The sequence below is a fragment of the Toxotes jaculatrix genome, chromosome 2, assembly GCF_017976425.1.
Source record: "Toxotes jaculatrix isolate fToxJac2 chromosome 2, fToxJac2.pri, whole genome shotgun sequence".
Lineage (NCBI taxonomy): Eukaryota > Metazoa > Chordata > Actinopteri > Toxotidae > Toxotes > Toxotes jaculatrix.
The window spans coordinates 1,390,737-1,404,659 of record NC_054395.1 but is presented as its reverse complement, the minus strand read 5'-3'; the positions used below and the strand labels follow the sequence as shown (position 1 = coordinate 1,404,659).

The window sequence follows — 13,923 nt, the reverse complement described above, 5'->3', positions numbered from 1 at the left end:
CAGAAATCAAACGCTCTCAGTAGAGTCACAGGTAATTCGCTGGGGGTCTGGTGTGATGGAAACCACTGGGATGGAGTCACCAGAAACAGACGGAGCAGCTCTTTATTCAGGACAGAGACCAACAGCAGAGGAAAGTAGAGCTCCAAGAGTCATTAGCATCAGAGAACAAGTATCACAGAGTGTCTGCAACTTTACTGTGAATCATCCACTGCTGGAGGTCACAGCTCAGAGTGGAGAGAGAGCTGTGTAATGTGCTGTCAGATTCAGAGCTTAAATCAATACACATCTTTTCTCAACTGTATCCTGATACTGGATGGATGGAAAGTTTGCACTTTCAGACTTTCTACTTGTTTTGTAACTGACAAGAGTCATGATGCAAAGAGGAAGAAGCATAATAACTCTACAAACCCTCTGATCAACCCAACAGCAAATTCACTCATGGACCAGTGTTCACACATTTACAGTGTGAACCATGTGTGAATGCATTACACCATCACACTGAAGCTCCACTCTGGCAGGTGAAAAGTAGCAGCTGAACTGCAGCATGTGTACAGAAGGAGGAACATATCTGTCTACACCCTGCAACAGTAGAGTCAGTGGAGACGAGGCTGCAGTGCAGGAGAACTGGACTTGGGATCTGGGAAAAAAAGGGTAGGATGGACATAAGAGATGATAGAGAGATGACTGTGCAACTGTGATTTCATCAATTTGAAGTAACACTGAAAAAATGGAACCATATGAGAAAAATAAAAAGTGTAAACAGTGATAATTGTTTTGTACTGCAGAGAGAACAGCAGTCGTCTCTGCCTCTTTCCATGGTGCTGACTGAGAGCTTTTAATGCTTCACTTCACAGTCCACATTGTTTGGAGTTGAGGAAAATCTACAGCAACAGGATTAAAAATAAAGTAGCAACTCTCATAAACCTTTAAATGATTATTTTTTAAACTAATTGTCTTCATCCTGTGTTGCAAATAATAATATGTGTGAACTTCATTATTGAGGCTAATGGGCTCATTATTGGCTAATTACAGCAGGTTACTGCCATCAGCCTGGAGGCCACTTTATGCTACTTCCAACAGGATTTGGAAGTAGGATTGCTTGTTGTACACACTCCATCTATCTGTTCGTAGTTGTGTACAGTTCAGCTGCTGCTGTCCTTGGTGCTGAATTCACCAACCCAGCTGAATGGTCCTGAGTGAACAGTGAACACATGAATATCTCTTTGACCAAAAGCAGCTTCAGTTCCTGCAGACAGTCCCTATGAGAAGTAGTAGTTAGTTGAGTGGAGAAGCACTTTTATTTGTGGAGCATCTATCAAATCAGTCCAGAGTGAGTCCTCAGGGTCTAAAAGATCTCACAGCTTCTTCTCTCAGTCAACACAGCCTCAGATTCACCAACATTAGCTTGACACACTGACATCCAAAGGTTTGCTGGAGGACAGAAACACTGTGGGCTGGAAATGAATTATGAAACAAGGCTCTTAGAGGTCAGGAACTTTGAACTCAGCAGTAGACATGAGTGGACTGAACTGTGTAAAATGAATCTGAATTTTTCTCTCTAATGAGAAAATACAATGTGGAGGACATGTTCTGACAGAGGAGGTTTCTCAGGTTAAAGTCTGCTTCTAGACTTTGAAGAAACCTAAAAATATATACACACACACACACACGCACACTAGGACACACATGTGCATACACTTTTACACAATGTGCAAAAACAAAAGTGACATAAAGCAAACAAAAATGAACAGTATGTATATTTAGTTTCCCCATAAGACAGGTATTGAAAGTATGGAGCTTCATCTAAGCTCTCTATATTATACACATAATAAAACACTACAAACCCTTATTATTTTTTCCACAGGTGAGTGTGATAGATTTGGGGATGATGAGGTTAGGTTAGGTGAAGAGACGCAGCACTCTGTATGAGTGCTCGCTGGGGCACGGGCATTATGTGTTTATAATATTATTTTTTTATAATACCAATAATAAAAAATACCAATAATAAAAGATGGGGACCACAGACACAATGGAAGCTTCACTTACTGCAGACAGTGACGGTGAACGTAGACTTTGCAGCTCCCCTTCGCCCACTACTGCAGGGGAGCAGTAGTAGTGGGCGCTGTCTGCAGTAGTGGGGCACAGGGGAGCTACAAAGTCTTTTCTAGACCTTGTAAAGTCTGTTGCAGTCAGCGGTGCAGGGTAGTGGGCTCCCCTGCAGTACTAGTGAGCAGTAGTTTTTCCAGTAATGGCCCACCTCTAGGGTAGTGGGCTCCTCTGCAGTAGTCGTGGCTGCTGTCTGTAGTAGTGGGTGCAGGGGAGCTACAAAGTCTTTTGTATACTTTGTAAAGTTTACTGCAGGTGTGGGTGAGATCTGATCCTCAAAGACCACAGGTCTTATTTATAAACAGCTTGGTGTCTCTGTCATGTCACTGTGATGTCATCAGTTGACCTGCCTTTGATGTATTCTGGTATTCTGGTGTCCTCTTTTTGATATATTTCTGGCCTGGTTTCTCTGTGATGTCACTTTCTGTGATGTCACAGACTGTGATGTCATCAATTGACCAGCCTAATTCCCTGATCATACCTCTCACCTTTGAAACAGAGAAAGCAGTGTGAGGCCTAGGGAACATGGGAATGGTGGGCTTTTTATAACGCGCACAGCAACTGCATCACCTTAACTAACCTGCATCATACCAATAAAATATGTGAACTTCCTAAAATAACACACAGCACTCTCCACTTTGTGCTGTGATATCCAGAACTGGAATATTTACAGTAAAGTCACAGAAACTATTACACTCTGATCTTAATGACTCCTGGAGCTCCAGGTTCTCCTGTTGTTGGTCTGTGTCTGTGACTCCACCAACAGTGGACTGGACCTCTAGCTGATAGTTTGAAACCCTATGTGAGAAAACCCACTAAAAAAGAGAAAAAGAAAAGAAAAAGAAGAAAAAGAAAACTCCACAAAGCAAGGACCAAATCTCAATCCTCCAGCCTTACTCATGTGAGAAATATTGCTCCATCTTTAAGGAATTGGAGCCCTGCCTCAGTGCCAAAGTTGGCACCTCCCCTTCTCCCGCTACCTTATCCTCTCCCGTAATTGACCTTTTCCCCTCTCCTCGTCTTCCTAACTCTAACCTCACTTACCTCCTATCCAGGTCTATGGTTGCTTCTCCAGCGGCGGGCGATAGAGAGTGATCTGCCCGGGGGCTCTCCATCCGACATTTTCGACTGATCTATAAATATCCGAAATAAGTCTGGAATATAATGATTCTATATAAACTAACCAACAATACTCACAGGTGGAGAGCACGGCGAGGGGACACAGGCACGCTCCTCCTTATGCTAGCTTTTATATGAGCGAACAGGAGCGAAAGAGGTTAGCCAAAGGTCAACTAAAACCCACCTTCCAGTGACGCTTCCTTGATGACATCACAGGAGAGGGGGGACACGGGAAAGATAGTTTTCATGAGTTTATTAGGATTTCCAACAATCACTACCCTTCAATGAAAATAAAATATAACATACACCCGAATGAAATTAATTTCCTATTTTTATGTATAATACATATATGTATATGTATTTTTTATATATAAAATAAATACAAACAATAAAAGACTACTCACCAAGATCTAGGTCTAACCCAAAGATAAACACACGCAATACTGCATAAAGTCAAATACCATTCCAGGCACATTTCTTAAAGTATAATCAAGTCACAGATCAATTGTTTTCACAGGGACAGAGAGGGTACCCAGTAGACTTCTCACATCCACTGAATAGTAAACCTAGGCACCTCTCGCTCCCTTAAGTCCTGTTGCCGTGTCCTCCACCAAAGCAGTTGAGCAGTGGTCCCAGGACAGGAACCAGGACGCAGAAGAACCAAAGGAAGTTCCTATTTAATCCACATGGGGGTGCTGGATGACCAGTAATGGGCGAGTCCAGCCTCCACAGCTCTAATCTGACTTATTGCATTGTCTGTGGTTCCTGAGGAAAGATGTGTGTGTGGGGGGGAAACGGGAAAAACTGTATCAATACGAGTTCAACAGCACATCCGCACTTTTGTAGAGTGCAGATTTTCAATTCAATTCAATTCAATTCAGTTCAGTTTTATTTACATAGCGCCTTCCACAATCAAAATTGTCTCAAAGCGCTTTACAGAGACCCAGAGCCTGACCCCAGAGCAAGCACTTAAGGCGACAGTGGCAAGGAAAACTCCCTTTTAACAGGAAGAAACCTTGAGCAGAACCTGGCTCAGATGGGGGACCCTCCTGCCGATGGCCGGGCTGGGTGAAAGGAGGAAAAGGAGGAAGATAGGACAGCTAAGAATGGAGGAGAGGGGGAGAAGGACATGCAGCATAATACAGACAATGTGGGTCAGCATTTACATTACAGTTAGTGAACAGTTATTGGATAATGTGTGCTCAGCAGATTAGAATTATGAAACAGAGCACGGAGGCAAAAAGCTGTCATGACTGGTAATTATTTACATTACAGTTTGCAAAGAATATTAATCAAATATTTATCTGTAGCAGAATGGAACATTAAACATGTTAGAAATAGATCATTGTAAACAATAAACAGCAGCAGGTGGGTGGAGCCAGGACCATAGGACATGCAGCTCCGGAGCCAGAGGTACCTGCAGAAAGGTACAGAGAAAGAGAGACCAGAGAGAAACAAACACAGGACTACAGGACAGAGAGGACACAGAGTTAATGACATGTAATAAAGGCTAATAAATTTGAGAGTGGGTCTGAGGAGAGAAAGAGAAAGAAGAAGAAGTGTGCAGTAAATCATGGGATGTCCCCCAGCAGCCTAGGCCTATAGCAGCATAACTAGGGGATGATTCAGCCCTACTAAGGGCTATATCCTTAACTGTAACAGTGTCTATAGAGATAATTGTGACTAACTATAAGTTTAATAAATAACTAGGACTGTAACTACAACTAATTATAAGCTTTATCAAACAAGAAGGTTTTAAGCTTTGTTTTAAAATTAGAGAGGGTGTCTGCTTCCCGAACCCAAACTGGCAGTTGGTTCCATAGGAGAGGGGCCTGATAGCTAAAGGCTCGGCCTCCCATTCTACTTTTAGAGATTTTGGGAACCATAAGCAAACCTGCATTCTGGGAACGAAGCAATCTGTTAGGATGATATGGTACTATCAGCTCTTTGAGATATGAAGGAGCCTGGCCATTGAGGGCCTTATATGTAAGGAGAAGGATTTTAAAATCAATTCTGGATTTTACAGGAAGCCAATGAAGAGAAGTTAGTACAGGAGTAATATGATCTCTCTTGCTAATTCCAGTCAGTACTCTCGCTGCAGCATTTTGGATCAGCTGGATGCTTTTTAGAGAGTTAACTGGACATCCTGATAATAGGGAATTACAGTAGTCCAGCCTAGAAGTAACAAAAGCATGGACTAATTTTTCAGCATCACTCTGCGACAGAATGTTCCTAATCTTACTGATATTGCGCAGGTGAAAGAAGGCGGTCCTAGAGACTTGTTTTATATGTGAGTTAAAGGACAGATCCTGATCAAAAATAACTCCAAGGTTCCTCACAGTCATACTGGAGGCTAAATTAATGCCATCCAGAGTAACTATATGATTAGATAAACTGTTTCTGAGGATTTTGGGACCAAACAAAATAACCTCAGTTTTGACTGAATTCAGAAGAAGAAAGTTACAGGTCATCCAGGCCTTTATGTCTTTAAGACATGCCTGAAGTATGGCTAACTGATCTGTTTCGTCTGGCTTAATAGATAAATATAGCTGGGTATCATCTGCATAGCAATGGAAATTTATTCCATGCTTCCTGATAATATTGCCTAGGGGAAGCATGTATAAGGTGAACAGTATCGGTCCAAGCACAGAACCCTGTGGAACTCCATAACTTACTCTGGTATATATGGAGGGATCATCATTAACATGAACAAACTGGTATCTATCTGATAGATATGATTTAAACCAGCCTAGTGCTGTTCCTTTAATCTCAATAACATGTTCCAATCTTTCCAATAGGATATTATGATCAATGGTGTCAAATGCAGCACTAAGATCTAGCAGGACAAGTATAGAGACCCTATTGACCACCACCCTGGCACATTTCCAGATGCAGTCGTTACAGCATCTGAAAAACACTGGCATCCAGACGTGTGCCATTTGGACAGAGGGCCAACAGAAAAGAGACAGGGGAGACTGTGGATTGAAAAATGAAAAACACATCCATAATCCTAACCATAACCTTCTACTACTCCCCTACCCCCATTATACTCCTTTAGCTCGGTGTTAGGCACAGATTAGTAGATTTCTCGGCATTGTGGTTTTGCTTATATGGATTTTTTTTCAAATCCTTATAATTACTACATTATACATTTTAAACGTGTGAAAACAGCAAAAATACACATTTCACACCTCAAGGATAATTTACTAGATGGCAGCATGAGACCATATAATAATTTACACACCAAAAATTAATTTTGGCATGACCACATGTTGAAAAGTTGGAATTCCAATATACAGCTCGGTGGTACCTACCGGATCGAGGTACCTTTTCTGGAACTTGAACTTACCCACTCTTTGCTCTAAAACATTCCCCTCAGTAAAGTAACTGTCCCGGGCATGTCTCTGTGTCACTTACCCAATGTACATCCGTTTCCCAAAGCCTTCATGTTAGCAGGTCAAATTCCTGGAATCGGATGGTGCTTTTTCCGGAAAACAAACTTGGTATCAGCTTGTTCCGAATGGGTGTGTCCAACCTCAGCCCAGTATATGTAAATAGGAGCGGTTTTCACCTGCAGTTATCACCCAATCATTATGAAGGTAAGAACCCAATTATTTCATGTTGTTTTTCTTTTTAAGGTCACTATCAAGGATGTAGACGTGCTCTTCCTGTGAATAGACATATCTGACATATTTTTTCATGTAGATGTATAAGGTCATTATCCTGGATGTAGAAATATCTGACATATTCTTTCATGTAGATGTATAAGGTCATAATCCTGGATGTAGACATGCTCTTCCTGGATGTAGACATATCTGACATATTCTTTCATGTAGATGTATAAGGTCATTATCCTGGATGTAGATGTGCTCTTCCTGGATGTAGACATATCTGACATATTCTTTTATGTAGATATATAAGGTCATTATCCTGGATGTAGACGTGCTCTTCCTGGATGTAGACATATCTGACATTCTTTCATGTAGATGTTTAAGGTCACTATCCTGGATGTAGACGTGCTCTTCTTGTAAATAGACATATCTGACATATTCTTTCATGTAGATGTATAAGGTCATTATCCTGGATGTAGACGTGCTCTTCCTGTAAATATACATATCTGACATATTCTTTCATGTAGATGTATAAGGTCATTATCCTGGCTGTAGACGTGCTCTTCCTGGATGTAGACATATCTGACATTCTTTCATGTAGATGTATAAGGTCATTATCCTGGATGTAGACATGCTCTTCCTGGATGTAGACATATCTGACATTCTTTCATGTAGATGTATAAGGTCATTATCCTGGATGTAGACTTACCTGACATTCTTTCATGTAGATGTATAAGGTCATTATCCTGGATGTAGATGTGCTCTTCCTGGATGTAGACATATCTGACATATTCTTTCATGTAGATAAGGTCATTGTTCTGCCCTGAATATGTTTAATGTGTTTAATATGTTTAATAGACACTCAAAATTACATTGAAATGCTTATTAGAGTTTTCCTATTCTTATATGTATTAGCGGCGCCTTTATTTTGAAAATCTTGCAAAACCGGAAGTAGGAAATAGAAACGAAGAACGAGAAAAACCGTGTTTACGTCGTTTCACGGCTGCATCTACGCTGTTAATCTCTCAGAAAGCAATGGTTGTAAGTGTCTCGTATTGTTTACAAGTTTGATAAGATGTGTTAACACCTTTGTGAGTGTGTTGTGTATTAAAGTAGCAGTTTAATGCCGTAGTTTGTGCGAACGCAGTGTGTATGTTTACCTGCCAGTTTGCCTCGTTTCCTAGCCTGCTGTGCTAATACCTGTTGAGCGAATGTTAAGCAGCTGATGTCTTGATACGTTTATTCTGATATTTTCAGGGCTGTTTATTGAGACTTTTTTGTATCTTTCTTTTCTTGTTTTACACCAAATTCAATGCAGTCAGAATGTTGACTTATGTGCAAGAAGATAATAAACGAGCAAGGCGCTCATTGTTCCTGGCTCTTGAATAAGGATTTTAACTGACTGTTTATCTGTGTCCACGCAAGAGCAAACACATAGAGAGAACAGTATAGTCATGTAGACGTGCTCTTCCTGTAAATAGACATATCTGGAAATCAATGTTGCTCATCAACATTTGTGGACATTGATATAGATTTCAAACATTTTACATTGCCACACCTTTCCGTACCCTAGACAAAGACCAAGTGCCCAGAGTGTGGAGGACATTATGTGTCCCTTTCCCACCATCTGCGGGACCAGCATGGCATGAAGGATGATAAACAGAGGCGTCTCTTCATTAGTAAGAAACATCTAAGATATGGTGGGAGACTGAGGTGCCCCATCAAAGACTGTGGATCACAGAAAGACTACGCGAGTCTGGACAAGCACCTCATCTCTGCCCATGGGAGAACCCCGGTATGATACACTTTACACCACAATTTCACAGAAAACATTAACCGTATTCTTATTTCCATTTTCGTTCAATCATTTCATTCTCTTTCCACAGGGAAAGCGCATGACAAAGCTCATGACCAAGGCCAAGAAAGCGGCAATTAAAGAAAAACTCTGGATCCTCTACCAAACACCACCACCGCCAGCTCCACCGACACAACCCCCAGGGACTCCATCGACAATCCCTGCAACCCAGTCTCCACCTCCACCAGCACTGCCTGCACAAACTGGAGCACTGTCCCCACCACCACCAACCCTGACCTACGTGGTTAATGGGTTGCACTCAATTAAAGACAGGCTGAAAAAGCTCTTGGAGGAGGTTGAGCTTCTACAGACTGTGACACAGCAACTGTGTGCTCTACATCCTGCGACAGCATCTGCCTTGCAACAACCTGCAGTGAGTACGTCCTCTGCTCCTTACACCCGCAAGGAGGGTGCCGTGGCTGCTCCATCCTCTACTCCTGACACCCACAGGGAGTACTGGAAAAAAAGGCCACTCCAAAAATCAGCCAAAAAAAATTAATACAAGATATTTTTGCTTGTAATAAGCAAAAAAATCTGCCAATGGAACAAGTGAAAATTCCCTTTGTAAGATTTCTTGAAATAAGACATTATATTTAAGCCTTACAAGATAAGAGTGATCTTGAAATTAGCTGGGAAAACTCATTTTTAGCTATATTTGACTAGTATTGTGATGTTTTGTGTCTCATAATAAGCTTGTGATGCTCAAAAATAGTATTTTCCCCTCAAAAGTAGCATCTTTTTTGTCACCCTGTTTGTTTCAAGTATATTTAACTAAATTTTAGTTCTATAATTGTTACACTGTTCTATATTTAAGTCCACCACCTGCTTGAAATAAGATTAGAAGCTGGCATTTTGAGACAAAATGACTTGAATTTAGCATTCATGACTCGAATTATGCAGTGCTCTTTTGCCATAATAAACTGTTGACTCTATAATGACCATTGTTAACACACACACTGATTCCAATTCCATGCAACTATAAGTGCAATATCTATGTGCAATAACTCAATTATTAGTGTGCAATATTTATTGTGTATGGAAGTCACTCAACAACCTCCAGCCCATATTTATTTTATTTATTTATCTATGTGTGTATGTATATTTTATTTTTTACAGCAGCTGTTCTCTTAGTTTAGTATCTTGTTTTGGCCATATTGGTCTTACTTATATTTTACTTTCACTTACTGGACTGTAATCTTGCTGTTGCTAAATGCAATTTCCCCACTGAGGGACTAATAAAGGATTTCTTATTCTTAAACCGTACCATCCTGTCATCATCTCAAGTGTATTTACCTTATTGTAAGCTCTACAAAAGTAAAACTGTTCTAGATTCAAGACATTAATTACTTCTTATAAAACAGAAAAAATTAAAACTAGTCTTGCATTTAACCAACTTTTTTATTTAAACAGCAAAAAGTGCAGAGGACTGCATAAAAGGGAAACAGCTTCATTTTACATTTCTCACAGTATTTATGGAACTGCAATATGAAAACACAGCAGAACATGCCAAATATGTGAGTGAGTTAAGGTCAGGTCCAAACATCTGACCAATCTGCCCCTCGATACACGTACAAAATATGTGCTTTGCACAGGCACACTCAAAGCATCGACACACTAGGCACACTACAACTGCTAACTTAGCCAAATTCAGACCAAGAATCAATAGCAATGAACATGGGACTGTAGTACCCTTTTGGGAAGAGAGGAAGTGCTATCCTACGCCATGTCTGACCACTGGTTTTATTGGCCAATAAAAGCTTTCCAATCAGCCATGCTCTTCTTGTAAGACGATGTGAGATCTCTCTCATGGATTTTGTCTAAGAGGACCTCCGTCTGTATGACTCAAAGCAGAGTGGCTACACACTTTGGATAAGTCAGGTGTAGGGTATAATAGTACACTGCAAAAACTGCTGATCTAACCAAGTGTAATAATCTCCTATTTAGATTACAAAATCTAGTTGGTCTTGTTTTAAGTATAAATGGATTATCTTGTGCTGTCCAGGAAAGACCATTTAACTTAATTCGAGTAAATATCACTTGCCTTGTCTTATTAAGCATCTTTGTCTTTATCTGAGTTATTTTTAACTAGATACAGGGGACAAGTCTGGAAACACCCACTTCAGGTCTATAGAAACCTTATTTTAAGCACTAGTATGTCCAGACAAAAACATCTAATTTCAAGCATCAGCTCTGTGGTTAACATTTTAATTACTGTCACACACATGTCTCATTAAGCAAGCAGGAGGGATGTCTATGTACAAATGCAATTTTGGTTTTTGTTTACAATTTTAAAAAATGGCAAAAACAGTACTGAACAAAGAACAATATTTCTGCAGTTGTGATGCTTTTCAAATATCACACTAAACTTTTACAAACAATCCATGAAACAGTACACATGCAAACATGAACAGCTCTTACACACCAAGTATGGCTGAGTGATATAGACAAAGTCAAAAATCACAACATCTTTAACTGTATGCCTCAATATTGATATTTATGTCATATCACCACATTAATCTAATTTCACAATACTGACATATTGATACATTGCCCAGACCTACTGGTAACACCAAGAGACCTTATCACAAGCTTAAGAGTTCAATTCCAGAACATCATGGAGGCTGTACTTGATTGGAACATACTGGTGGTCTTTAAAGGTAACTGCATAATAAGCTGTAAAATCAACTAGTTTCTCAGCATCAACTACCTCTGTGGCTTGTGCAAGATTAGGGATGTCTACTTCATACGCAAGCAAATCTTTGCTGAATCCCAAAGTGTCATAGAGTTGACATTCAAAGCAGTATAAATTACTGTTCACCAACCAGATATCTTTGATTAGCCCAAATACTGGTAGACGCTGGTCATTAACACCACTGATTATCAATGACTTATGACTTGTATACTTGTTTCCATTCAGGATAAGCCATTTGAGTGACATAACAGTTTGCATATCACTAGTACCAATACCAATGTAGTCTCTCAGTTTTGATAGGACATATTCTGTGTTGCCTTCCATTCACATTGTGAGAGCATTCAAACCTCTGACTGTGCTGAACTAATGCCATACAAATGTTCTTAAAATTCAGTTTTGGAGCCCAGCGTTTAAAAAACCTATGTTTCGATTCAAACCTCATACACATGTGTCTAACCATAGGACCCAAAGCCATAATCTGTGAAGGAAGATGAAGCAAATAATGCTGTTTTGGTATAATATTGTTTTCTGGGAAAAGCTGCTTAAATGACTTCAAATGCTGCTCGATCAGTTCTTTAAGATTTGTAACTGTTTGAAGGGAGATGACTGGTGCAAACAGGATCTGTGTTATCTCTACCAATTTAATGATAAACTGCACAAATAAACTCTCTTTGATGTTATTGAGCAAAAATGGCAGTATTTTCAAAAGGATAAGCATTTGTCCTGAAGATTGTTTTAGTCTGTTGTCATTTGAGGTCAGTGTAGAAACACTAATGGGACATGGTCTGTCTCGTAGATCAAGAAGTGAGTAAGGGAAACAGTACATAACTGTTTAATTAAATGCATCCAGTTCTATCAGTCCACTAATAGTAACTTTTTTTTTTTTTTAATATTACTGTCGGTTCCTTACTGATAGACCTGTCACTGTTACAGTCTTTTACAGTGATGAAAAAGACAAGTTATGTCATTAACCACTGGCCTGAAGTTGTTCACATGTATTGATGTGATACATAACCACGCCTAAACTAGTTTACCACTTGTACTTATAATTTTGATGGCTGTTAGTGCTCGAATTTCAGGTGGGGAAGTGTTAATTTCCTACTTTACGAGGACTACCTGAACGCAGCACAATCCCTACGGTCAAACTGGATCAAACCAGCAGTGAAGCTAGCGGAGCCAACCACCGCAGTTCAGCTGAGAACGGAGGTGAAGCAGGTGTCTGAGCAGCAACTAAGAAGGCCAGTTATGGTAAGTTAGTAACTCAACTTAGTTAATAGTCAGCTCACCCAGATTATTGCCGAACAAATTTTATAGGCGTGTGCACAAAATATGTGCTTCCAGTTTTTCAAGTTTATGGAACAGGTAGCCAAAGGCTAGCTAGCTTTGCTGATAGCTAAGCCAGCGGTAGTTTGCTAACTCAGCGCGAAATGTAATGCAGGGTCAGCTGACGTTAATATTTTTTTTAGTGTTGTTTTTTTGTTGTTGTTTTTTTCCTGCTAAAAGCTTAATGGAGCGAAGAGTGGGGGTGTTTCATGGGATTGGTTAGCTAATTAGTCGTGGTGCTTTGCAGCAATTGACAAATAGTTTTGGTCCCTTTGCTCCCTTTTTATCTGATTTTTTTTTTCTTTTTACTTATTTTAAAAATGATTTTCCATCTTTTTCCTCTTAGTTACAGATTGCTTTTTCTTGGCGAGATGGAGACATTTGATGAGACAACTGTGTCACTCTTACAAGGTAAATCTCTTATAAATTGCGTAGACATCTAACATTAGTGCATATCTTTATATTAAAAAAAGCTTGGATCAGCAAGTGAGGCGCTGTTTCATATTCTTGAGGTGAGTTAGTTATTATCAGTTAAACTGAAACTAAACTTGAAATGCCTGAGGTTTAATTTTGAACTACTTTTTGTATCTTCTTTGTTGCTCTCAGCCATCTGAGGACCCCAACATGTTTCTCCAGAGACGACCCATCACCAGACCGGTCCTCCTGGTAGAATCTACTAACCTCCTCCTGGCTGTTGGCACAGTGCCGCTGACCACCTTGCCTAAAGACATGATCCACGAGGCTCCTCTCATCCTGATGGGGTGTTACTACACCTTCCACCTTACCTACCCCAAATGTGTTTCTACTTTGTTGTCCATCATCCAGACAGTGGTACTGAAGGACAGTATTCATGAGCGTGACCTCACTCATTCTTACAAAAAGGCAATAGCTGAATGGGAAGAATTTAACAAAAAGTAGAGCCAGAAATGCACAGGTTTGTCCACTGATAATTTTCACAGTCACCAAATGTGATTGCTGCTCAGTCTCTGAGAAATATGTTGATGACTGAAAGTCTATTGTTGTTTTAATATTTTTGTTAACAGGGTATTGAATGTGTGATGGCATGATGTCAGTATAAATTCTGGAAAGATACACGTAATCACTTTTGAATCTTTTTTGAATCAGTGTGACAAGTGTGGTTTGCTTTTCCAAAAGGTCACAGTACACTGTTCATTTTGGTTAAAGCTGTTTGTATTTTTTTTTTTTTTTAATTTTCA

The 13,923-nt window shown here is 39.9% G+C and overlaps 1 protein-coding gene and 1 long non-coding RNA gene across 2 annotated transcripts; both read left to right on the top strand.

Annotated features, from left to right (window-relative positions):
* The first annotated feature begins 7,800 nt into the window (after positions 1-7,800).
* Positions 7,801-9,875, top strand: LOC121192608. Its single transcript, XM_041054353.1, has 3 exons — positions 7,801-7,877; positions 8,410-8,631; positions 8,723-9,875. The coding sequence occupies exons 1-3, from the start codon at positions 7,872-7,874 to the stop codon at positions 9,188-9,190; spliced, it is 696 nt and encodes a 231-aa protein (XP_040910287.1). The 5' UTR covers positions 7,801-7,871; the 3' UTR covers positions 9,191-9,875.
* A 2,653-nt stretch (positions 9,876-12,528) lies between these two features.
* On the top strand, positions 12,529-13,923 carry LOC121192615. Its single transcript, XR_005895225.1, has 3 exons — positions 12,529-12,631; positions 13,053-13,117; positions 13,313-13,923. It is a non-coding gene; the product is annotated as an uncharacterized LOC121192615 (long non-coding RNA).

Excerpts from the sequence above, each read along its gene's own strand:
- LOC121192608 (XM_041054353.1), top strand. Across the intron at positions 8,632-8,722 it reads CTGCCCATGGGAGAACCCCG|GGAAAGCGCATGACAAAGCT; the intron begins GTATGATACACT and ends CTCTTTCCACAG.